The sequence below is a fragment of the Babylonia areolata genome, chromosome 5 (assembly GCF_041734735.1).
Source record: "Babylonia areolata isolate BAREFJ2019XMU chromosome 5, ASM4173473v1, whole genome shotgun sequence".
In the NCBI taxonomy this organism is placed as follows: domain Eukaryota; kingdom Metazoa; phylum Mollusca; class Gastropoda; order Neogastropoda; family Buccinidae; genus Babylonia; species Babylonia areolata.
In genome coordinates, this window is record NC_134880.1 from 5709302 (window position 1) to 5736561 (window position 27260).

A 27260-nucleotide genomic window follows, 5' to 3' on the forward strand; every position below is an offset into this window, starting at 1 on the left:
GAAGGAAGACTGGATGAATGAAGGAACGGCCTGTGGAGACATTGAAGGAAGGGAGGAAGACTGGATGAATGAAGGAACGGCCTGTGAAGACAGGGTAGGAAGGAAGGAAGAAAGGATGAATGAAGAAACGGCTTGTGAAGACAGGGAAGGAAGGAAGAAAGGATGAATAAAGGAACGGACTGTGGAGAAAATGAAGAAAGAAAGACAGGATGAATGAAGGAATGGCCTGTGGAGGGAGGGAAGGAAGGAAGAAAGGATGAATGAAGGAACGGACTGCGGAGACATGGAAGGAAGGAAGGAAGACTGGATGAATGAAGGAAAAGTCTGTGGAGAGAATGAAGAAAGAAAGACAGGATGAATGAAGGAACGGACTATGGAGACATGGAAGGAAGGAAGGAAGGAAGGAAGGAAGGAAGGAAGGAAGACAGGATGAATGAAGTAACGTCCTGTGGAGACAGTGAAGGAAGAAGGAAGACAGGATGAATGAATGAACGGATTGTGGAGACAGTGAAGGAAGGAAGACCGGATGAATGAAGGAACGGCCTGTGGAGAGAATGAAGGAAGGAAGGAAGAAAGGATGAATGAAGGAACGGCCTATGGAGACAGTAAAGGACGGAAGGAAGACTGGATGAATGAAGGAACGGGTGGATGGACGAACGGGTGGATGGTTGATTGAAAAGACGGATGGGTGGGTGCGTTGGCAGAGGGATGGATGAATGGATGATTGGTTGGGTGGATGGATCGATTGGTTAGATGGATGGATCGATAAATGAGTGGGAAAACTGGTGTGTTGATGTATGAAATTGTAGATGAACGGATGGGTGTTTGTACAGATGGATGAATGGGTGGATGAATGGATGGATAAGCAAATGACTAAACCAACGAATAGGTGGTTGCTTTAATTCTACCTGAATTCCAGTGATATGTTATAATTTTGCTACACTTTCAGTAAAAAAAAAAATAAAAAAAATCTAAAAAAAACATAAGAAGAAAAGGATGTATGTGTTTGCATTGCGCACGTGCCCGTGTGCACATTTGTCTTTCTACACAACGTCTGTTCACCAAACGTGATATCGTGTGCATGTTTGTATTTCAGCACAATGCCTGTTCACTTTGCGTGATATCATGTGTGTGTTTGTCATTCCGTACAATGTCTGTTCATTGTACGTGATATTGTGTGCGTGTTTGTCTTTCTATACAATGTCTGTTCATTGTACGTGATATCATGTGTGTGTTTGTCATTCCGTACAATGTCTGTTCATTGTACGTGATATTGTGTGCGTGTTTGTCTTTCTATTCAATGTCTGTTCACGATATGTGGTATTGTGTGCGTGTTTGTCTTTCAAAACAATGTCTGTTCACTATACATTGTATCGTGTGCGTGTTTGTCTCTCTGTACAATGTCTGTTCACTATAATTGATATTGTGTTTATGTTTGTATTTCTATACAATGTCTGTTCCCAACATGTGATAATGTGCGCATGTTTATCTTTCTGTACATTTTCTGTAGCGGGTTCAAAGAGTCAAAGAATCATGGCATGTAGATTTACAGGCATACGTATAACTGTCAGCCACTGGCCAGCATTTGTCACTGCTTCAGCTTCCGTCGTTAGACTGAAGGATGTGACTTTGTACACAGCATTATCTTCCAAGATAAATTTCACTTTTTTTGCTCTTCAGTTCATCCCAAACCGGACTGATCTGTGGTGGCTGAACCGTTTATATATATGATAATGTCCTCTTTTGTGCTTTGTTTCCTATTGGAACCCCCATTATTTGCAACAGTTCTGTCCTGGGGCCATTCATAACATTGTCCGATAAGAATTGGAGATATGAGCGTGTCGTAGATAATGTTTGAAGTCATCTGGGTGTTCGTGTCATTATTGTGCTCGTTTCAGATCTCGTAGCTTGCACTTACGCTGTATGGAGTCTTCTCCTTGCCCCATCCATATATTTCTACGTCTTTCATGATTGTCTTTTCTTTCTGTGGGAGAGCGAAACGCCATATCGACGCAATTCAAATTCATTCTCGCACCTGCTTTGAAGAAAAAAGATACAAGGACGTGCGCCCTATTTTAGCAGACCCTCCACGAACCAGTGCACTGACAGGGGAACGGCAGCACAGCTCTTACCGCTGATGACAACCCCGGCCGTTCGTCCCAGCTCCCCGAAGGCGTTACAGCCGGTCATGGTGTGGTCAGTCGGACAGGTGACCCACTGGTGATCCCGCTCTTTCCGCCCTGTCCGCCGTGACCTCTTTGTCTGGCAGTTCAGGGCCACCGTCGCTCGGCAGCAAGAGGAGAACACGTGGGCTCCTGGAAGACCAACAGAAAAAAAAATGTGTGCATCTCTCCGGTGCGTTGTGTGGTGTGGTGTGGAGTGGTGTGGTGTGGTGTGGTGTGGGGTTGGTTGGGGTCTGGTGGAGCGGTGTGGGGTGGTGTGATGTGGTGTGGTGTGGTGTGGAGTGGTGTGGTGTGGTGTGGTCTGGAGTGGTGTGGTGTGCTGGTGTGGTGTGGTGTGGTGTGGGGTGAGGTGGTGTGGAGTGGGGTGGTGTGGTGTGGTTAGGTGTGGTGTTGTGGGTGGTGGGGTGGGGTGTGGTTAGGTGTAGGGTGGTGTGGTGTGGAGGAGTGTGGTGTGGGGTGGGATGGTGTAGTGTGGTGTGGTGTGGGGTGGGGTGGTGTCTGATGTGGTGTCTGGTGTGGTGTGGGGTGGGGTGGAGTGGTGTGGTGTGCTGGTGTGGTGTGGTGTGGTGTGGTGTGGTGTGATGTGGTGTAGTGTCTGGTGTGGTGTGGAGTAGTGTGGTGTGGTGTCTGGTGTGGTGTGGTGTGGTGTTGTGTGGTGTTGTGGAGTGGAGGGGTATGGTGTGGTGTGGTGTGGTGGTGTGGAGTGGTGTTGTGGATTGGAGGGGTATGGTGTGGTGTGGTGTGGTGGTGTGGGGTGTTGTGGATTGGAGGGGTATGGTGTGGTGTGGTGGTGTGGAGTGAAGGGTGTGGTGTGGTGGTGTGGAGTGGTGTTGTGGAGTGGAGGGGTATGGTGTGGTGCAGTGTTTGGTGGATGGGTTAAGAGTGTTTGTGACAGTTCAGGGCCACCGTCGCTCGGCAGCAAGAGGAGAACACGTGAGCTCCTGGAAGACCAACAGAAAAGAAAAATGTGTGCATCTCTCCGGTGCGTTGTGTGGTGTGGTGTGGAGTGATGTGGGGTTGTGTGGAGTGGTGTGGTGTGGTGTGGAGTGGGGTGGGTTGGGGTCTGGTGGAACGGTGTGGGGTGGGGTGGTGTGGTGTGGTGTAGTGTCTGGTGTGGTGTGGAGTGGTGTGGTTTGGTGTGGTGTCTGGTGTGGTGTGGTGTGGTGTGGAGTGGTGTTGTGTGGTGTTTTGGAGTGGAGGGGTATGGTGTGGTGTGGTGTGGTGTAGTGGTGTGGAGTGGAGGGTGTGGTGTGGAGTGGTGTGGTGGTGTGGAGTAGAGGGTGTGGTGTGGTGTGGTGTGGTGTGGTGTGGTGTGGTGCAGTGTTTGGTGGATGGGTTAAGAGTGTTTGTGACAGTCCAGGACCACCGTCGCTCGGCAGCAGGAGAACACGCAGGCTCCTGGAAGACCAGCAGAAAAAAAAATGTGTGCATCTCTCCGGTGCGTTGTGTGATGTGGTGTGGAGTGATGTGGGGTGGTGTGGAGTGGTTAGGTGTGGTGTAGTGTGGGGTGGGTTGGGGTCTGGTGGAACGGTGTGGGGTGGGGTGGTGTGATGTGGTGTGGAGTGGTTAGGTGTGGTGTGGTGTGATGTGCTTGTGTGGTGTGGTGTGGGGTGGGATGGGGTGGGTGTGGTTAGGTGTAGGGTGGTGTGGTGTGGTATTCTGGCTGATTGTGTGTACTGGTCTTTTTGCTTTTCGTGGTGTTTCATCGTGTGTCATGGTGTGTCATGGTGTCTTGTTGTGTGTCGTGATGTGTCATAGCGTCCCGTGGTGTGCTGTTCTGTCTGATCGTGTCTCGTGATGTGTCGTGGTGTGTCACGGTGTCTTATGGTATTTTGTGGTGTCTCATGGTGTGGTGTTTTGTCTCATGGTGTGTCATGGTGTCTCATGGTGTGGTGTTTTGTCTCATGGTGTGTCGTGGTGTCTTGTGGTGTCTCATGGTGTGTCGTGGTGTCTTGTGGTGTCTCATGGTGTGTCGTGGTGTCTTGTGGTGTCTCATGGTGTGGTGTTTTGTCTCATGGTGTGTCATGGTGTGTCATAGTGTGTCATGGTGTCTCGTGGTGTCTCATGGTGTGGTGTTTTGTCTCATGGTGTGTCATGGTGTCTCATGGTGTGGTGTGGTGTCTCATGGTGTGTCATGGTGTCTTGTGGTGTCTCGTGGTGTGTCATGGTGTCTCAAGGTGTGTCATGGTGTCTCGTGGTGTCTCATGGTGTGGTGTTTTGTCTCATGGTGTGTCATGGTGTCTCATGGTGTGTCATGGTGTGTCATGGTGTCTCGTGGTGTCTCATGGTGTGGTGTTTTGTCTCAAGGTGTGTCATGGTGTCTCATGGTGTGTCATGGTGTCTCGTGGTGTGTCATGGTGTCTTGTGGTGTCTCATGGTGTGTCATGGTGTCTCAAGGTGTGTCATGGTGTCTCGTGGTGTCTCATGGTGTGGTGTTTTGTCTCATGGTGTGTCATATTGTGTCATGGTGTCACGTGTTGTCTCATGGTGTGTCATGGTGTCTCATGGTGTCACGTGGTAATTCATGGTGTGATGTTTTATCTCAAGGTGTGTCATGGTGTCTCATGGTGTGGTGTTTTGTCTCATGGTGTGTCATGGTGTGTCATGGTGTCTCATGGTGTGTCATGGTGTCTCATGGTGTGGTGTTTTGTCTCATGGTGTGTCATGGTGTGTCATGGTGTCTCATGGTGTGTCATGGTGTGGTGTTTTGTCTCATGGTGTGTCATGGTGTGTCATGGTGTCTCATGGTGTGTCATGGTGTCTCATGGTGTGGTGTTTTGTCTCATGGTGTGGTGTTTTGTCTCAAGGTGTGGTGTTTTGTCTCATGGTGTGTCATGGTGTCTCATGGTGTCTCGTGGTGTCTCATGGTGTGGTGTTTTGTCTCAAGGTGTGTCATGGTGTCTCATGGTGTGGTGTTTTGTCTCAAGGTGTGTCATGGTGTCTCGTGGTAACTCATGGTGTGGTGTTTTGTCTCAAGGTGTGTCATGGTGTCTCAAGGTGTGTCACGGTGTCTCGTGGTGTCTCATGGTGTCGTGTGGTGTCTCATGGTGTCTCGTGGTGTCTCATGGTGTGGTGTTTTGTCTCACGGTGTGTCATGGTGTCTCGTGGTAACTCATGGTGTGGTGTTTTGTCTCACGGTGTGTCATGGTGTCTCGTGGTGTCTCATGGTGTCGTGTGGTGTCTCATGGTGTCTCGTGGTGTCTCATGGTGTGGTGTTTTGTCTCACGGTGTGTCATGGTGTCTCGTGGTGTGGTGTTTTGTCTCACGGTGTGTCATGGTGTCTCGTGGTGTCTCATGGTGTGGTGTTTTGTCTCAAGGTGTGTCATGGTGTCTCGTGGTGTCTCGTGGTGTCTCATGGTGTCTCGTAGTGTCTCATGGTGTCACATGGTGTGGTGTTCTGCCTGGTCATGTGACATCGTGTCTGGCGGTGTCAGGCGTTCCTGTGCAGCACTGACCAGAGCGCCGTTCAGGGCAATCGGAGGCAGGAGGTCCGCTCTGTGCCACACAGCTGCCCAGGTCAGGTCCTGGCTTCACCCCGTCGCTGTCCGGGAATGGCTGGTGCACCGAGCAACCTGCAAGTCACGGGCCCTGCTTAATGGTTGCACGCTGTATATCACACGTGCAAAACACGTGCCCTGATTCATGGTCACACACTGTACATCGCACGTGCAAAACACGTGCCCTGATTCATGGTCACACACTGTATATCACACCTGCATGTCATGTGCCCTACTTAATGGCCACACACTGTATATCACACCTGCATGTCATGTGCCCTACTTAATGGTCACACACTGTATATCACACCTGCATGTCATGTGCCCTACTTAATGGTCACACACTGTATATCACACCTGCATGTCATGTGCCTGATTCATGGCCACACACTGTATATCACACCTGTATGTCACGTACCCTACTTCATGGTCACAGACCGTATATCACCTCACACACTGTATATCACCACACACACTGTAAATCACACCTGCAAGACACGTGCCCTGCTTAATGGTCGCACACTGTATATCACACCTGTATGTCACGTGCCCTACTTCATGGTCACACACCGTATATCACCTCACACACTGTATATCACCACACACACTGTAAATCACACCTGCAAGACACGTGCCCTGCTTAATGGTCGCACACTGTATATCACACCTGTATGTCACGTGCCCTACTTCATGGTCACACACCGTATATCACCTCACACACTGTATATCACCACACACACTGTAAATCACACCTGCAAGACACGTGCCCTGCTTAATGGTCGCACACTGTATATCACACCTGTATGTCACGTGCCCTACTTCATGGTCACACACCGTATATCACCTCACACACTGTATATCACCACACACACTGTAAATCACACCTGCAAGACACATGCCCTGCTTAATGGTCGCACACTGTATATCACACCTGTATGTCACGTGCCCTACTTCATGGTCACACACCGTATATCACCTCACACACTGTATATCACCACACACACTGTATATCACATCTGCAAGACACGTGCCCTGCTTAATTGTCACACACTTTGTATCACACCTGTAAGTATTTGCATTTGTATTTCTTTTTATCACAACATATTTCTCTTTGTGAAATTCGGGCTGCTCTCCCCAGGGTGATTTCGTCGCAATACTACAGCGCCACCCCCCACCCCCCCTTTTTTTTTTTTTTTTTTCCTTCATGCAGTTTTATTTGTTTTTCCTATCCAAGTGAATTTTTCTACAGGATTTTTCCAGGAACAACCTTTTTTTTTTCTTTTTTTTTTTTTTTGCCGTGGGCTCTTTTACGTGCGCTAAGTGCATGCTGCACACGAGACCTCGGTTTATCGTTTCATCCGAAGTCACGTGCCATGCTTCACTATGGTCACACACTTTGTATCACACCTGTAAGTCAAGTGCTAATCTCCACGGTCACACCAGACAATCAACACAACACACCTACAGAAGCACCGTCAACAGAAGAAGTGTCATTACCCAAAGCCAGGTCCCCAGGAGCACACCTGGCCTCCGCCTTAGCGCCATCAAAGGGAAAGGAGGGACCTGCTGCCCTGTAGCTACACCTCAGACCTGTCATCTGGCAACACCTGGCCTGCGCCACCACACCTGGACACACACACACACACACACACACACACACACACATATATATATATATACACACACACACACACACACACACACACACACACACACGCGCGCGCGCGCGCGCCCGCGCGCACACGAACACACGCCAAATACAATACGGACTTCATTGCATGCGTATCAGATTGGCCGTTTCTTTCTTCGTTCTTGTGTTCTTTGTTGTGTCTGTTAATCCTTAGGGATCTTATGACAATAAATGAAGTGGAGAGGTGTGGAGTCGAATCACGCACACACACAGACACACACAGACACACACATAATACACACAGACACACATGATATACACAGACACAGACACACACATACACACATGACACACACACACAGACAGACACACACACAGACATACACACACACGCACACACACACACACACACACACACACACACACACACACACACACACACACACACACACACACACACACACACACACACACAGACTCACACGGACACATACACACACACACAGAGACAAACAGAGAGAGAGAGAGAGAGAGAGAGAGAGAGAGAGAGAGAGAGAGAGAGAGAGAGAGAGAGAGAGAGAACCCTGAACTACTGTAATGACTCAGGCTAAAAGCTCCTATCATGACATTTGTGAGAATATACATTCAAAAAAAAAAAAAAAAAAGAAGAAGAAAAAAAAGATTTCATTCAAAAATGCCACATGTCAATTATATTCAGCCTTCATACAGACAGAGGCACAAACACTCACCCTTCACACAACAAACAACAATCCAAACATACACTTTGTCATTCTCATCCATTCACACACTCACGTTCTAATACCTACCTACCCCACACGCACACCCTTACACACAATCATATTCACGCTCTCACACACACACCATCACGCACGCACACACACACACACACACACACACACACACACACACACACACACACACACACTCGAATCACACATGCCCGCATATACACTCCCATACCCACCCACGCACTCCCACAGACACATACTCTACGTGTGCACACTTGCACGCATGCCTATCAACGCATGTAAAATAAACACATACGTTAACGCGAATGGAAACGATCAATTTGCATGCTGTTTGAAGTGGGTCACACACTGGTTGCGTCTGTTCATGACGCCGTGAAATCATTCTAGAGCTTTTCTGCTAATATTTTTTTTCCTAAAGGCCTGAAAAACGAATTTTGACAAACTAACTGATCTGAGGAGACAACATTAAATAATTTATCTGTGCCAATATAAAGGGTGAAACAAGGGAAATGCTTCCTACGGATATCAGAGTAACCTTGGCAATCAAACAAAAAGTGAGTTACTGATTCTGGCTCCTTAGTACACACAGGGCAAAGAATGTTTTCATTTGTCATACCAAACCGATAGCGATGCATCTTTAATTGAGACACACCTATTCTGTGTTGTGCGAGAGCGTTCCGGTACCCTTCTTTCCACATTCCCCAAACTACTCAACATTTCGCTCTCATCAATGTGGTTTTTCCAGCGGTGACAAAAAGAACTAAATAATCTTTCACGCAATTCAAAAAAGAAACACCTTTCTCTCTCTCACAACCAAACAACCACACATTATCACATAAGGTTTTCCTCACCTGCGACACCCATGTCACTGTGCCCTTTTCGTGCAATGATAGGAGCATGTTAAAATCTTTCTTTGATTTTTTAATACAAGTTATCGGGTTGTCTTAATATACGAAACTAAAATCTTATTACTTTTATGATGGTGTTAATGAACAATGGATAGCGACCAAGTTCCCCATAAACAATACCATTTGCTGTTTTAATTGGGACATGAAGACATTTCTTATAAGCAAAGAGATGAACTCTTTCTATCTGTGCATATTGCATATATCCCTATGTCTGTGCTGCGTATATTAAAGGTGGAACTACTTGAGAATCAAACAACTTAAAATCACATCTGTCGAGTTACAGTGGATTCTACGTAACGTTCTAAATATTATTAATGTCTTCTTCTTTGCTTTTATCGATGTTTCTTCAAGAGCCGCTACTAAACTATTTCGTGTAGAGAATGTCAGTCCTAAATATCTGTAACTATTCACAACTTCTAGCTTATTGTTTTTTCAATAGCCATTTTTCGTTTGAAGATGTCCACCTTTCCTGAACATGATCCCTTTGGATTTCTCAAGATTGACGGTTAAAACTAATCGTTCAGATGATACAGCTAAGAGGTTTAACAGTCAATCTTGAGAAATGGCAGCTAATCCGAAGCTCAGAAAGTGCCAATTCAACATTTTTGTTTTTGTTTTTGTTGCTGTTGTTTGTTTGTTTTTTGGGTTTTTTTTTCGAATATGAGTGTTTCTGCTTACATCTCATAAAAACATGACTCAAAAAGCAGTTGATGACAGAAAAGTTTGTATGTGTTACCAAAATATGTACTACAAGGATGCTCCGATGTGTTCCCAAACGTTTTTGCACAGAAAAACGTGTTGAAGAGCCTTTGGTTTGGGACCTTTAAGGAAGTATACGTTTAAGACTTTGAAGAAAATCGTGTGGCTGGGACCTTGAAGTCATGTGTTTAGGACCTTTAAAACTTAATAGACACCTTTGAAAACATGTTTTTGTGACCTTTAAAAAAGTTATGTGTTCGGGACCTTTAAGAATACGTATGGTTGGGACCTTTAAGAACGTAGTGTGTTTGGTGTGTTTGGGACCTTTAAGAAAACGTATGCTTTGGACCTTAAAAAAGAAAGAAAAATATCTATCTATCTATCTATGTATCTATCTATCTATAAACGCGTGTTTGGGTCTTTGTGGTCACTCGACTTACCCTGACGGGAATTCCGTCCATTGAAAGCAGTGCACTGGGGCCGACCGTCAGCGTTCATTTCAACCCTCTCTCCGTTCCGCCTCCATTTCTTGCCCTGTGGTGTGACGGTATGTTGGTCATTAGTACAGATGTCAAGTTACCCTGTGGTGTGACGGTATGTTGGTAATTAGGACAGATGTCAAGTTACTCTGTGGTGTGACGGTATGTTGACGATTAGTACAGATGTCAAGTTACCCTGTGGTGTGATGGTATGCTGGTAATTAATACAGATGTCAAGTTACCCTGTGGTGTGACGGTATGTTGACGATTAGTACAGATGTCAAGTTACCCTGTGGTGTGACGGTATGTTGGTAATTAGTACAGATGTCAAGTTACTCTGTGGTGTGACGGTGTGTTGGTAATTAGTACAGATGTCAAGTTACCCTGTGGTGTGACGGTATGTTGGTCATTAGTACAGATGTCAAGTTACCCTGTGGTGTGACGGTATGTTGGTCATTAAGACAGATATCAAGTTACCATGTGGTGTAATGGTATGCTGGTAATTAATACAGATGCCAAGTTACCCTGTGGTGTGACGGTATGTTGACGATTAGTACAGATGTCAAGATACCCTGTGGTGTAGCGGTGTGTTGTTAATTAGTACAGATGTCAAGTTACCCTGTGGTGTAGCGGTGTGTTGGTAATTATTACAGATGTCAAGTTACTCTGTGGTGTGACATTATGTTGGTAATTAATACATATGTCAAGTTACTCTGTGGTGTGACGGTATGTTGGTAATTAGTACAGATGTCAAGTTACCCTGTGGTGTGACGGTATGTTGGTAATTAGTACAGATGTCAAGTTACCCTGTGGTGTGACGGTATGTTGGTAATTATTACATATGTCAAGTTACCCTGTGGTGTGACGGTATGTTGGTAATTAGTACAGATGTCAAGTTACTCTGTGGTGTGACCGTATGTTGGTAATTAGTACATATGTCAAGTTACCCTGTGGTGTGACAGTATGTTGGTAATTAGTACAGATGTCAAGTTACCCTGTGGTGTGACGGTATGTTGGTCATTAGTACAGATGTCAAGTTACCCTGTGGTGTGACAGTATGTTGGTAATTAGTACAGATGTCAAGTTACCCTGTGGTGTGACGGTATGTTGGTCATTAGTACAGATGTCAAGTTACCATGTGGTGTAATGGTATGCTGGTAATTAGTATAGATGTCACGTTACCCTGTGGTGTGACAGTATGTTGGTAATTAGTACAGATGTCAAGTTACCCTGTGGTGTGACGGTATGTTGGTAATTAGTACATATGTCAAGCTACCCTGTGGTGTGACAGTATGTTGGTAATTAGTACAGATGTCAAGTTACCCTGTGGTGTGACGGTATGTTGGTCATTAATACAGATGTCAAGCTACCCTGTTGTGTGACCGTTTGTTGACGATTAGTACAGATGTCAAATTACCTTATGGTGTAATGGTATGTCAACGAGTAGCACAGATGTCAAATTACTCTGGTGTAATGGTATACTGACGATTAGTACAGATGTCAAATTACTCTGTGGTGTAACGATATGTTGACGATTAGCATAGATGTCAAATTACCGTGTGGTATAACGATATTTTGACGATTAGTACAGATGTCAAGTTACCCTATGGTGTAATGTTATGTTAACGAGTAGTACAGATGTCAAATTACCCTGTGGTATATCGGTATATTGATGATTAGTACATACGTCAAATTACCCTGTGATGTAACGATATGTTGACGATTAGTACAAATGCCATGTTACCCTGTGGTAAAACGGTGTGTTGATGGTTAGTACAACCCTGTGGTGTAGGTAGCGGTGTGTTGGTAATTAGTACAGACGTCAAATTACTCTGTGGTATATCGGTATGGGTGGTGTCACCGTACGTTGATGATTAGCAAAGATGACATGTTACCCTGCGGCATAATGGTACGTTGATGATTAGTACAGATGTCAAATCACCCTGTGGTATATCGGTATATTGATGATTAGTACAGATGTCAAATTACCCTGTGGTGTAACGGTATGTTGATGATTAGTATGGATGACAAGTTACCCTGTGGTGTCACGGTATGTTCATGATTCATATCTTGTGGGAACCTCTGTCCTTACTTTGTGGTAACTGCTGTCCTTACCATGTGGTAACTTCTGCAATTACCTTATGGTAATTTCTGCCCTTACCTTGTGCTAACTTCAGTCTATTTTGTGGTAACTGCTGCCCTTACCTTGCTGTACCTTCAGCCTCTACCTTGTAGTAACTGCTGCCTTTACCTTGTGGTAACTGCTGTCCTTACCTTGCTGTACCTTCAGCCTCTACCTTGTAGTAACTGCTGCCTTTACCTTGTGGTAACTGCTCTCCTTACCTTTCTGTACCTTCAGCCTCTACCTTGTAGTAACTGCTGCCTTTACCTTGTGGTAACTGCTGTCCTTACTTTGCTGTACCTTCAGCCTCTACCTTGTAGTAACTGCTGCCTTTACCTTGTGGTAACTGCTGTCCTTACCTTGTAATGACTGCTGCCTCCACCTTGTCGTAACTGCTGCCCTTACCTCGTGGTACCTCCTACCCTTACCTTGCGGTAACTGCTGCAGCTGGTCATCACTTCTTGTGAGTCACAGGTCACAGACACTGCGTCATTCACCCGTCTGCCTGATGGTGATGACGTTACTGTGCGACAGGAGAGTGCGGCGTTGCTGGATGACGTATTGCTCCATCCCAGGGTCCTTTCAGCGCGGTGACTGATGCATTGTGGGACGTAGTCCACTTCTTCCGGTATTTCGATTGGTTCTAGGAGTAAATTTGAATTTTCTTGATATTTTGAATTACATTTTTCTTAACAATATGACATGCGCTTAAACTGTCTACGTGACAGATAGATAGAAAGTCAGACGAAACACACTGGCACACAAACAGAAGAAAAACAACAACAACAACAACAACAACAACAAAAACAACAACAAACAAACAACAAAACAAAACAAAAAAAACAACAACAAACAAACAGACACACAGAAAGATAAACGAAACGACAGACATGCAGAGAAACAGACAGACAGACAGACACACAGACAGAGAAATAAACAATCGGACAGAAACAGCAATGTTCCTGCACCCTACCTCTGCTGTTGGTGATGCGGATTTTCACCTTGGTGTCCTCTTTCCCCAGGGTGAAAGTCTCCCTCTGCACCGCCACCCCTCTGTTTCTGACGATAACCTCATATTCCCCCTGGAAACCTCGGATGTCAAAGTTCAGGGCACTGTTCCTCATCTTCCTCGTCACCTTTGTGGTCCACTCCTTCTGGGTCAGACATGCCCATCTCTCTCCAGGCTCCAGGATCTGCAGGGTACCGAAGACAGGAAGAAGCGATGAAGAGAGGAACGACGGGAGAAGGGAAGAGAGGAAAGAAGGAAGGGAGGAAGGAACGACGGGACAAGGGAAGGGAGGATAGAAGGAAAGAAGGAAGGGAGGAAGGAAGGAAGGAAGGAAGGAAAAAAGGAAGGATGGAATGAATGAAGGGAGGAATGAAGAAAGGAACGAAGGGAGGAGAGAAGGAAGGGAGAAAGGAAGGAAGGGGGAAGGGAAGGGAGGAAAGAAGGAAGAGAGGAAGGAACGAAGGGAGGAAGGAACGAAGGGAGAAGGGAAGAGAGGAAAGAAGGAAGGGAGGAAAGAAGGGAGGAAGAAACGAAGAGAGAAGGGAAGGGAGGAAAGAACGAAGGGAGGAAGGAAGGAAGGAAGGAAGGTAATAAGGAAGGGAGAAAGGAAGGAAGGGAGAATGGAAGAGAGGAATGAAGGGAGGAAGAAACGAAGAGAGAAGGGAAGGGAGGAAAGAACGAAGGAAGGAAGGAAGGAAGGAAGGAAGGAAGGAAGGAAGGGAGAATGAAAGAGAGGAATGAAGGGAGGAAGGAATGAAGTGAGAAAGGAAGGGAGGAAGGAAGGAAGAGAGGAAAGAAGGAAGGGAGGAAGGAAGGGAGGAAAGAAGGAAGGGAGGAAAGAAGGAAGGGAGGAAGAAACGAAGAGAGAAGGGAAGGGAGGAAGGAAGGAAGTGAGAAGGGAAGGGAGGAAGGAAGGAAGGGAGGAAGGAAGGAAGGAAGGAAGGAAGGAAGGAAGGAAGGAAGGAAGGAAGGAAGGAAGGAAGGGGGGGAGGGTGGGAGGGAGGGAGGGAGGAAAGAACGAAGGGAGGAAGGAAGGAAGGAAGGAAGGTAATAAGGAAGGGAGAAAGGAAGGAAGGGAGAATGGAAGAGAGGAATGAAGGGAGGAAGAAACGAAGAGAGAAGGGAAGGGAGGAAAGAACGAAGGAAGGAAGGAAGGAAGGAAGGAAGGAAGGAAGGAAGGAAGGGAGAATGGAAGAGAGGAATGAAGGGAGGAAGGAATGAAGTGAGAAGGGAAGGGAGGAAGGAAGGAAGAGAGGAAAGAAGGAAGGGAGGAAGGAAGGGAGGAAAGAAGGAAGGGAGGAAAGAAGGAAGGGAGGAAGAAACGAAGAGAGAAGGGAAGTGAGGAAGGAAGGAAGTGAGAAGGGAAGGGAGGAAGGAAGGAAGGGAGGAAGGAAGGAAGGAAGGAAGGAAGGAAGGAAGGAAGGAAGGAAGGAAGGAAGGGAGGGAGGGTGGGAGGGAGGGAGGGAGGTAAGAAGGAAGGAAGGAAGGAAAGAAGGGAGGAAGGAAGGAAGGAAGGAAGGAAGGAAGGAAGGAAGGAAGGAAGGAAGGAAGGAAAGAAGGGAGGTAAGAAGGAAGGGAGGGAGGAAGGAAGGGAGGAAAGAAGGAAGGGAGGTAAGAAGGAAGGGAGGAAGGAAGGAAGGGAGGAAGGAAGAAGGGAGAAGGGAAGGGAGGAAGGAATGAAGACAGAGGGAAAGAAGGGAGGAAAGGAAGAAAGACAGAAACAACACAAGTCAGTATAGTTATGTCTTTACTACTGAACCCATATGTATAAAATAGAAAAAGAAAATGATACTACAATGTTAACCCCACTATCGTTATGTCATAAGTTCCAAGAGCCTGGGCAATTACAACACACAACAACAACAACAACAACAACAACAAAAACAACTACTACTACTACTACTACATAATGCAGTCTCCCAGACATGGCATCTAGCGTGTTGTTCATTTTAGTGTATCTGGAAAAGCCCAGAGGAACAGTTCCATTGTTAGTTTGAAAATGATGCCAATATTCTTCCGATTTGCAAAAAAGATCGTGTTCTACCTTTTATGCTAGACCTACAGCCGCTCCCTCCCTTGTTCTTTATGTGGGGCAATTAAGAATTTGGTGGCCATTTACATTATTTTATATGTTTATTACTCTTGTTTAATCAAGTAATCCGCGTGTGTGGGGTGGGGGGTGCGGGTGTGTGCTGATTATCTGGTTGCGGTTTTCCGCAATTTATCTTTATTCTTTCTTATCTTATCTATTATAATCAATGTGCAGTATAGTAGGCTATGTTTATAATTATATTCAAATAATGTTTCTTAATTCTTTCTGTTTTTACATTAAGAATACTAGTTATTCCCTGCAGTGTGTGGATGTATGTATGAAACGGTGTATGTGATATTTTTTTTTTACATTTGTATCTTCGTAATATTCGTAAAAGCTGTTGTTGGACTTTTACAGTTATGGTCCCCATGTTGTTTACTTGTCTATGTTGTGATAATGCACCTGACCAAATTTTTCCAGTTGGAGATAATAAAGTTATTCTTATCTTATCTTGTTGTTGTTGTTGTTGGTTTTTATTTTTAGTTGTTTTTTTTTCTAACTCTTTTACTTTTCTTAGGATTCATATTTTCCACACTGTCAGACTAAACTCTGTAACAGACATGTAGACTGTCAGTCTATACTCTGCCACATATACTCTATCAGTCTCAGCTCTGTCACAGACATGTACACTGTCAGATTGAACAATGTCACAGGCATGTGCAGTCAGACTGAACTTTATCACAGATATGTACACTGACAGTCTGAACTTTGTCTCTGACACGTACACTGTCAACTCTGTTACTGACATGTACACCGTCAACCTGTACTATGTCACAAACATGTACACTGTCAGACTGAGCTATGTCACCGACATACACACTGTGAGACTGAACTGGGCACACTGGCAGTCAACTCCCACCCAATTCTCAGACCCCATCCCACCCCTTACAAGCTCCCCCCACGCCCCCCAAGCCCCCCAAGCCTCCCACACCCCAGTCCTCCCACCAACCCCCACTCACGGTCAGATTATTGGCAGAGGGCCCAGTCACCAGCTCATGGTCAGGATATCTCATGGAACCGTTCCAGAAGCCCCAAAGAATTACCCCCTTCAGGGCTGGGTGGCCGAAAAAGGCCCGGATGGAGTCTTCCAACCAATCAGCGCGCTCCACCTCATCATGCCAGCCGATGTCAAACTCCGTCATCATCAGGTCCAGTCCTGTCTCCGCCAGACGATCCAGTCTTCGCTGGACACACAAGTGGTGTTCTGAACTGTGCTGTGCTGTGCTCTGCTGTGCTGTACTGTGCTGTGTTGTGCTGTACTGTGCTGTGCTGTGCTGTCCTGTGCTGTGTTGTGCTGTGCTGTCCTGTGTTGTGCTGTGCTGTGCTGTATTGTGCTGTGCTGTGCTGTGCTGTCCTGTGTTGTACTGTGCTGTGCTGTATTGTGCTGTGCTGTCCTGTGTTGTGTTGTGCTGTGCTGTGCTTGCTGTGCTGTCCTGTGTTGTGTTGTGCTGTGCTGTGCTGTATTGTGCTGTGCTGTACTGTGTTGTGTTGTGCTGTACAGTGCTGTGCTGTACAGTGCTGTGCTGTGCTGTGCTGTACTGTGCTGTGTTGTGCTGTACTGTGCTGTGCTTTGCTGTCCTGTGTTGTGCTGTGCTGTGCTGTACTGTCCTGTGCTGTGCTGTGCTGTGTTGTGCTGTGCTGTGTTGTGTTGTGCTGTGCTGTCCTGTATTGTGTTGTGTTGTGCTGTGCTGTGCTGTCCTGTGTTGTGTTGTGCTGTGCTGTCCTGTGTTGTGCTGTGCTGTGCTTGCTGTGCTGTCCTGTGTTGTGTTGTGCTGTGCTGTGCTTGCTGTGCTGTCCTGTGTTGTGTTGTGCTGTGTTGTGCTGTGCTGTGCTGTCCTGTGTTGTGTTGTGCTGTGCTGTCCTGTGTTGTGTTGTGTTGTGCTGTGCTGTGCTGTCCTGTGTTGTGTTGTGCTGTGCTGTGCTTGCTGTGCTGTACTGTGCTGTGCTGTGCTGTGCTGTGCTGCACTGTGATGTGCTGTGATGTGATGTAATATGCTGTACCGTGTGCTGTCCTGTGCTGTGCTATGGTGTGCTGTGTCGTGCTGAACTGTAATGTACTGTACTATACTGTACTGTACTGTACTGTACTGTACTGTACTGTACTGTGCTGTACCACCATTGCTGTCACCAACAACAATCGAAATCGAAATGGATTTTTTTTCAATGGAAAGGAATAAGGTCACAGTGGTTTTTTTTTCTTTCTTTCTTTTTTTTTTTTTACCTGACCATCAAAACATTAAATATAGACATTAGTATAAATGGTGGTGTGTCCATCGAGATCGATGATGACCATCGTTGTCATCCAGATGGGGGATGGGGAGAGGGTGGTGGTGGGGTGGGGGGAAGGATGCTCATGAGTCTATCTGTGAGTGCGCAGATGGCTGTATAGTCCAATCTGCGCACGAAATGTTCGCTGACAGTTGGGGCAGACAAAGACAGGCATATCATTGTCAGGGAGCTTGTTTGCCCGTGACTTTCTGGCCTGCCTCTTCTGAACAGCTGCAGCAGTCCTGCTGGCCTCGCACAACTTGGCGCCTTTGTGCACAGCAGCGCGCCATTTGTTACGGTCCACTGCAGATTCCTCCCAGGAGTCAGGGTTGATATCAAACGCTTTCAGAGAGACCTTCAGAGTATCTCTGAAGCGCTTCTTCTGACCTCCGTGTGATCTCTTCCCTTGTTGCAGCTCGCCATAGAAGAGCCTTTTGGGCAGCCGATGGTCTGGCATGCGCGCCACGTGTCCAGCCCAGCGAAGCTGGGACTGCATCAGGATGGTGAAGATGCTGGGAAGGGTGGCTTTTGCGAGCACCTCTGTGTCTGGGGTCCTGTCTTGCCACTTGATGTTCAGTAGCTTCCTGAGGCATGTTGTGTGGAAGTGGTTCAGCTTCTTGGCATGTCGTTGGTACACTGTCCAAGTTTCGCAGCCGTACAGTAGTGTGGGGAGAACTACTGCTCTGTAGACCTTTAGCTTGGTCTCAAGACTAATGCCTCTTCTGTTCCAGACATTTGCATTGAGTCTACCAAAAGTTGCACTTGCTCTTGCAATCCTGACATTCACTTCATCGTCGATGGTCGCATTTCGTGACAGTGTGCTGCCAAGGTATGTGAACCGCTCCACCGCACTGAGTCTCTGACCGTTGACTGTGATGTTGGGCTCAACGTAGGGTTTCCCTGGGGCTGGCTGATGGAGAACTTCAGTTTTCCTCGTGCTGATGGTAAGGCCGAAGTTCCTGCTGGCAGTGGCAAACTTGTTGACGCTGAGTTGCATGTCAGCTTCAGATCCAGCGTTGAGGGCACAGTCATCAGCAAACAAAAAGTCTCTGATGATGTCTGTCATGACCTTCGTTTTTGCTTGAAGCCTTCTGAGGTTAAACAGCTTGCCATCTGTTCGGTACTTTAGGCCAATTCCAACATCGCCATCTCTGAAGGCATCAGTAAGCATTGCAGAGAACATGAGGCTGAACAGCGTTGGAGCCAGGACGCAGCCTTGCTTGACACCATTTGTGACAGGAAAAGGAGCAGATGTTTCACCATTGTCCTGGACTCGAGCCTGCATGCCTTCATGGAATTGGCTGACCAAGGAAATAAATTTCCGAGGGCATCCGTACTTGGCCATGATCTTCCACAGTCCCTCTCTACTCACGGTGTCAAAGGCCTTAGTGAGGTCGACATAGGTGGAGAACAGATCAGCATTTTGCTCCTGACATTTCTCTTGCAGCTGCCTTGCAGCAAACACCATGTCGGTGGTTCCGCGCTCTTTCCGGAATCCACATTGGCTCTCAGGCAAATGACCTTGGTCAAGGTGTGCTGTGAGGCGGTTTAGTAGGATCCTGGCAAGTATCTTGCCTGCGATGGAGAGCAGGGAAATGCCCCGATGGTTATCACAGGCTTGCCGGTTCCCCTTTCGCTTGTACAAGTGAATGATAGATGCATCTTTGAAATCCTGGGGGATCGTCTCTTCTTTCCACATGAGTGAGTACAGCTGATGAAGCTTCTCAGTCAGCACAGTGCCTCCATCCTTGTAGACCTCTGCTGGTATGGAGTCTGAGCCAGGTGCTTTGCCACTGGATAGCAGACGGATTGCTTTCTGGGTCTCAAGAAGTGTTGGCGGATCGTCCAGTGCTTCGTTGGTGGGGACTTGTGGGAGACGGTCTATGGCTTTATCATTTATGGAGGAAGGGCGATTTAAGACACTGTTGAAGTGCTCAGCCCATCGTTCGAGAATGTTCTCCTTCTCGGTGATCAAGGTATTCCCATCTGCACTGAGGAGGGGGGATGATCCTGAGGATGTGGGGCCGTAGACTTCTTTTAAGGCATCATAGAACCTCTTCATATCGTGCCTGTCAGCATATCCCTGGATCTCATCAGCTTTGTCACTCAGCCACTTATCCTGCATCTGGCGTAACTTTTGCTGAACAGTCCTGCGGATGGCATTGTACGCATCCTTTTTTGATGTGGACTTTGGGTTGCTCAGGTGGGCTTGATGCAGACGGCGTTTCTCATCCAGAAGCTGCTTGATTTCATCACAGTTTTCATCAAACCAGTCTTTGTGCTTTCTGATCATGGGTCCCAGGGTCTCTGAAGCTGTACTATAGATCAGCTCACGCAGGGTCCTCCAGTCAGACTCCACATTCTGGTTGTTCAGAGAGGCGGATTCCAGACGATCTTCCAGCAGCTCCACAAAGGACTGTTTGATGGTGATGTTTTTCAGCTTAGCGATGTTGAGCCGTTTTGGAGCCTTCTGGCCTTGGGGGCGTCTCTTTGGCTGGATTCGAATATTCAGCTTCGAGACTACAAGGCGATGGTCTGTCCAACACTCGGCGCCGCACATGGTCTTTGTTACACGTACATCTTGCCTATCCCTTTTCCTGACGATGACATAATCGATGAGATGCCAATGCTTTGAGCGAGGGTGCATCCATGACGTCCTGTTACGGGTAGGGAGGCAGAAAACTGTGTTGGTTATCAGCAGTTCGTGCTCTGCACATGTCTGAAGCAAAAGCAATCCATTTGGGTTGCAGTGGCCCACACCATGCTTTCCAATCACTCCATCCCAGGAGATGTAGTCAGAGCCAACTCTAGCATTGAAGTCCCCAAGAATGATGAGCTTGTCTGCTTTAGGGATGGCAGCAATGACAGAGTGAAGGTCCTCGTAGAACTTCGCCTTCACTTCATCCGGGTTGGTCATGGTTGGGGCGTAGGCACTGACAATGGTGAGGTGCTTCTGGCCAGATGCCAGTGGGAGTTTCATGGTCATAAGCCTATCATTGACTCCCTTTGGGATTCCAGCTAGCTTGCTGACAAGTGCTGTTTTTACTGCAAAACCAACACCAGCCTCACGTCGCTCTTCGCTTCCTCGTCCACTCCAGAAGAAGGTGTAACCAGATCCCCGTTCACAGAGCTCGCCTTCGCCTGCAAGCCGAGTCTCACTCAAGGCTGCGATGTCGATATTGTATCTGGCGAGTTCGGATGCAACTAGTGCTGTTCTCCTTTGGGGTCTGTCTGCGTTATCTCTGTCCAGGAGAGTCCTTATGTTCCAAGCACCAATGGTGAGAGGAACGATCCTTGTTTTTTTCTTTTCTTTCTCTTTGTTTCGACCGCTGATGTAGGGTCCCCGCCAGCCGCGGTATGCTGGCCAGGGTGATATGGAGCAGGCAATTTTTAGGGCACCTTTTCTAGCCCCTTCCTCATGCTAGGGAGGTGAGCAGTGCATTCCTAAAGAGGGCTGCTCAGACGCTCAGACGGCTGCCGAGCTCCATCGCTGCTCCTGTCGACGAAGAACGACCCTATGGCCTGAGCCGCCTGCGTGCAGGTCTGCGGCTGCGACTGCCAGTGTACCCACACCTGTCGTTTCGTCGCTCGCCTGTCGCCACAGGACTTGGGGGTGATGAAATGATGAAGGATGAAAGGTCATTTTGGATGACTGATGACTTGCGCGATGAGTTTGTTTAAAGTGAAGAGGAGTTGCGCAACGTCGACCTCACTCTCTCGTCCGGGTCCACCAATTTCCAGTGGCAAGACTAAGTCGAGACGACTGGAGGATGAGCACGGATGCAGTGGATGACCAAGATATCCTTTCGGTGTCTCATCTTGCTCTCTGCACTCCACAGTGCGTTGCTGTAACCGCCTTCCTCTCCGTTGAACCGATAGGTTTCTTCCGCAGATTCTGCCGGATCCAGACTTCGCATGCATGGGTAGACACACCCCGGATTAGTATAAATACTAGAAGAATAAAACTCATATGCACGTGTGTGTGTGCGCGCACACACACACGCGCGCACACGCACACACACATACACACACACGCGCGCACACATGCACGGACGCACGCACGCACCCACATAGCCGTGGGGTCTGGTTTGACAAAGTCCTTGGTGTGGCCCTGAATGCCCAGTCCGTCAATGGGCACTCCCTCCCGCAGGTACTGCATGCCCAAGTCATACAGATCCTGCACACACACACACACACACACACACACACACACACACACACACACACAGAAACACACACACACACACACACACACACACACACACACACACATATATATATATATATATATATATATATATATATATATAGAGAGAGAGAGAGAGAGAGAGAGAGAGAGAGAGAGAGAGAGAGAGAGAGAGAGAGAGAGAGAGAGAGAGAGAGAACAAGAACAAATGTTTTAATTGCGTATAGGCCTGTGACCCGTTGCAAACATAATATGCACAAAGAAACCTACGTAAGGCACACAAATAAGTAGATAAATAACAGACAGAAAAATAAATAAATGAATAAATAAATAAATAAATCTTTCGTCCTCAATGTATCAGTTAGAGATCATTCTTGTGAGAAGACACTTGAATAAGGCAATGGCAAAATATAATTAATCATTTTCGTTCCTTAACTAGTTGTTAGATTAGATTTCTACTACAAAATTAAAAGAAACGATTATCGAACTGAGAATTATTTACCTGATAAAATCGGTCCTGTTCACAAACAAGCTCTCTATAAAGTCAGATTTAGCTTATACGATTTGAAAATTGAACGAGGAAGATTTGAAAACATTCCAAGAGAAGAGAGATCATGTAATGTATGTAAAGTTCTTGAAGATGAATTCCATTTCTTTTATTTTATAATTTGCGAAACCTTCTAATTACGAACGTACAACAATATAATAATCTATCGGATGTGATCAATAGAAAGATACAAGACAATATCGTGAACACAAGCGATGTATTCAATTGCGACGGCTGTCAGAAAACATTCGCCAACTATATTTATCAATACATGCGTCTCAGCTGACCGTTTTTTTTTTTGTTCATAATGTTCTTTTGTTGTGTCTATTAATCCTTAAGGATTTTATGACAATAAATTAAGTCGAGTCGAGTGGAGTCACACACGTGATATTCATCGCACACGACACAATGGCATTCATCGCACGCGACACAATGACACTCATTGTACATGACGCAACGATCATAATCGCACATGACACAATGCCATTCATGGCACATGACACAATGAAAGTCATCGCACATGACACAACGAAAGTCATCGCGCATGATACAATGACAGTCCTCGCACACGACACAATGACATTCATGGCACATGACACAAAATGCTATTGACGTTCCTGCAGACACAGGGCACATGACACAAAATGCTATGCTGTTGACGTTCCTGCAGACACAGGGCACAAGACACAAAATGCTATTGACGTTCCTGCAGACACAGGGCACAAGACACAAAATGCTGTTGACGTTCCTGTAGACACAGGGCACATGACACAAAATGTTATGCTATTGACGTTCCTGTAGACACAGGGCACATGACACAGAATGCTATTGACGTTCCTGTAGACACAGGGCACATGACACAAAATGTTATGCTATTGACGTTCCTGCAGACACAGGGCACAAGACACAAAATGCTATTGACGTTCCTGCAGACACAGGGCACAAGACACAGAATGCTATTGACGTTCCTGTAGACACAGGGCACAAGACACAAAATGCTATGCTATTGACGTTCCTGCGGACACAGGGCACAAGACACAAAATGCTATTGACGTTCCTGCGGACACAGGGCACAAGACACAGAATGCTATGCTATTGACGTTCCTGCGGACACAGGGCACAAGACACAAAATGCTATTGACGTTCCTGCAGACACAGGGCACAAGACACAAAATGCTATGCTATTGACGTTCCTGCGGACACAGGGCACAAGACACAAAATGCTATTGACGTTCCTGCAGACACAGGGCACAAGACACAAAATGCTATTGACGTTCCTGCAGACACAGGGCACATGACACAAAATGCTATGCTGTTGACGTTCCTGCGGACACAGGGCACAAGACACAGAATACTATTGACGTTCCTGGAGACACAGGGCACATGACACAAAATGCTATTGACGTTCCTGCAGACACAGGGCACAAGACACAAAATGCTATTGACGTTCCTGTAGACACAGGGCACAAGACACAAAATGCTATGCTATTGACGTTCCTGCAGACACAGGGCACAAGACACAAAATGCTATTGACGTTCCTGCAGACACAGGGCACAAGACACAAAATGCTATTGACGTTCCTGTAGACACAGGGCACAAGACAAAATGCTATTGACGTTCCTGTAGACACAGGGCACAAGACACAAAATGCTATGCTATTGACGTTCCTGCAGACACAGGGCACAAGACACAAAATGCTATTGACGTTCCTGCAGACACAGGGCACAAGACACAAAATGCTATTGACGTTCCTGCAGACACAGGGCACAAGACACAAAATGCTATTGACGTTCCTGTAGACACAGGGCACAAGACACAAAATGCTATTGACGTTCCTGTAGACACAGGGCACAAGACAAAATGCTGTTGACGTTCCTGCAGACACAGGGCACAAGACACAAAATGCTATTGACGTTCCTGTAGACACAGGGCACAAGACACAAAATGCTATTGACGTTCCTGTAGACACAGGGCACAAGACACAAAATGCTATTGACGTTCCTGTAGACACAGGGCACAAGACACAGAATGATATTGACGTTCCTGTAGACACAGGGCACATGACACAGAATGATATTGACGTTGCTGTAGACACAGGGCACAAGACACAGAATGATATTGACGTTGCTGTAGACACAGGGCACAAGACACAAAATGCTATGCTGTTGACGTTCCTGCAGCCACAGGGCACAAGACACAGAATACTATTGACGTTCCTGCAGACACAGGGCACAAGACACAAAATGCTATTGACGTTCCTGCAGACACAGGGCACAAGACACAAAATGCTATTGACGTTCCTGCAGACACAGGGCACATGACACAAAATGCTATTGACGTTCCTGTAGACACAGGGCACAAGACACAGAATGCTATTGACGTTCCTGCGGACACAGGGCACAAGACACAAAATGCTATTGACGTTCCTGCAGACACAGGGCACAAGAGACAGAATGCTATTGACGTTCCTGTAGACACAGGACACATGACACAAAATGTTATGCTATTGACGTTCCTGTAGACACAGGGCACAAGACATAAAATGCTATGCTATTGACGTTCCTGCAGACACAGGGCACAAGACACAAAATGCTATTGACGTTCCTGCAGACACAGGGCACAAGACACAAAATGCTATTGACGTTCCTGCAGACACAGGGCACAAGACACAAAATGCTATTGACGTTCCTGCAGACACAGGGCACAAGACACAAAATGCTATTGACGTTCCTGCAGACACAGGGCACAAGACACAAAATGCTATTGACGTTCCTGAGCTGCAGACACAGGACACAAGACACAAAATGCTATTGACGTTCCTGCAGACACAGGGCACAAGACACAAAATGCTATTGACGTTCCTGCAGACACAGGGCACAAGACACAAAATGCTATTGACGTTCCTGCAGACACAGGGCACATGACACAAAATGCTATTGACGTTCCTGCAGACACAGGGCACAAGACACAAAATGCTATTGACGTTCCTGCAGACACAGGGCACATGACACAAAATGCTATTGACGTTCCTGCAGACACAGGGCACATGACACAAAATGTTATGCTATTGACGTTCCTGTAGACACAGGGCACAAGACACAAAATGCTATGCTGTTGACGTTCCTGCAGACACAGGGCACATGACACAAAATGCTATTGACGTTCCTGTAGACACAGGGCACAAGACACAAAATGCTATTGACGTTCCTGCAGACACAGGGCACAAGACACAAAATGCTATTGACGTTCCTGTAGACACAGGGCACAAGACACAAAATGCTATTGACGTTCCTGTAGACACAGGGCACAAGACACAAACAGAAGGAGGGACTGAAGGAAGGAAAGAGGAATTGTAAACAGAAAGGGGGGAGGGAGGGGGAGGGAAATTAATAGAAGAATCATGGGTTTAAGGGATGGGAAACGGAACAAAATATTCCTAGGAGCAACAGGGAGAAAAAGGAAACAAAGAATCCAAATCAGAAAGGGGAGAAAGGGGAACAAAGAATCCTAGGTAGAACGGACAGAAAATGGAACAAAGAAGTCCCAGGCAGAAAGAAGTGTAAAGAGAACAAAGTGATCCCGGGCAGAAAGAAGTGTAAAGAGAACAAAGAATCCTGGGCAGAAAGAAGTGTAAAGAGAACAAAGAAGTCCCAGGCAGAAAGAAGTGTAAAGAGAACAAAGTGATCCCGCGCAGAAAGAAGTGTAAAGAGAACAAAGTGATCCCGGGCAGAAAGAAGTGTAAAGAGAACAAAGTGATCCCGGGCAGAAAGAAGTGTAAAGAGAACAAAGAATCCCGGGCCGAAAGAAGTGTAAAGCGAACAAAGAATCCCGGGCAGAAAGAAGTGTAAAGAGAACAAAGAATCCCGGGCAGAAAGAAGTGTAAAGAGAATAAAGTGATCCCGGGCAGAAAGAAGTGTAAAGAGAACAAAGTGATCCCGCGCAGAAAGAAGTGTAAAGAGAACAAAATGAACCTGGGCAGAAAGAAGTGTAAAGAGAACAAAGAATCCCGGGCAGAAAGAAGTGTAAAGAGAACAAAGTGAACCTTGGCAGAAAGAAGTGTAAAGAGAACAAAGAATCCCGGGCAGAAAGAAGTGTAAAGAGAACAAAGAATCCCGGGCAGAAAGAAGTGTAAAGAGAACAAAGTGATCCCGGTCAGAAAGAAGTGTAAAGAGAACAAAGTGATCCCGGACAGAAAGAAGTGTAAAGAGAACAAAGTGATCCCGGGCAGAAAGAAGTGTAAAGAGAACAAAGTGATCCCGCGCAGAAAGAAGTGTAAAGAGAACAAAATGAACCTGGGCAGAAAGAAGTGTAAAGAGAACAAAGAATCCCGGGCAGAAAGAAGTGTAAAGAGAACAAAGTGAACCTGGGCAGAAAGAAGTGTAAAGAGAACAAAGAATCCCGGGCAGAAAGAAGTGTAAAGAGAACAAAGAATCCCGGGCAGAAAGAAGTGTAAAGAGAACAAAATGATCCTGGGCCGAAAGAAGTGTAAAGAGAACAAAGTGATCCCGGACAGAATGAAGTGTAAAGAGAACAAAGTGATCCCGGGCAGAAAGAAGTGTTAAGAGAACAAAGAATCCTGGGCAGAAAGAAGTGTAAAGAGAACAAAGTGAACCTGGGCAGAAAGAAGTGTGAAGAGAACAAAGAATCCCGGGCAGAAAGAAGTGTAAAGAGAACAAAGAATCCTAGGCAGAAAGAAGTGTAAAGAGAACAAAATGATCCCGGACAGAATGAAGTGTAAAGAGAACAAAGAGATCCCGGGCAGAAAGAAGTGTAAAGAGAACAAAATGATCCTGGGCAGGAAAAACAACAACAAAAAACAGAGAAAGGGGAACAATGAATCCTGGGAAGAAAGAAATGGGGAAAAACCAA

The 27260-nt window shown here is 46.5% G+C and overlaps 1 protein-coding gene across 1 annotated transcript in view; it reads right to left on the reverse strand.

Annotated features, from left to right (window-relative positions):
- LOC143282564 (uncharacterized) overlaps window positions 1-27260 on the reverse strand; it is a 54348-nt gene that overhangs the window by 775 nt on the left and 26313 nt on the right. Inside the window, exons 10-17 of the mRNA XM_076588253.1 lie at window positions 21724-21834; window positions 16349-16573; window positions 13262-13481; window positions 12717-12931; window positions 10128-10215; window positions 7178-7306; window positions 5639-5755; window positions 2133-2315 (exon numbers count right to left, since the gene is read on the reverse strand). Of these exons, the coding sequence (XP_076444368.1) occupies window positions 2133-2315; window positions 5639-5755; window positions 7178-7306; window positions 10128-10215; window positions 12717-12931; window positions 13262-13481; window positions 16349-16573; window positions 21724-21834 (1288 nt within the window). The remainder of the gene's footprint in view (window positions 1-2132; window positions 2316-5638; window positions 5756-7177; window positions 7307-10127; window positions 10216-12716; window positions 12932-13261; window positions 13482-16348; window positions 16574-21723; window positions 21835-27260) is intronic.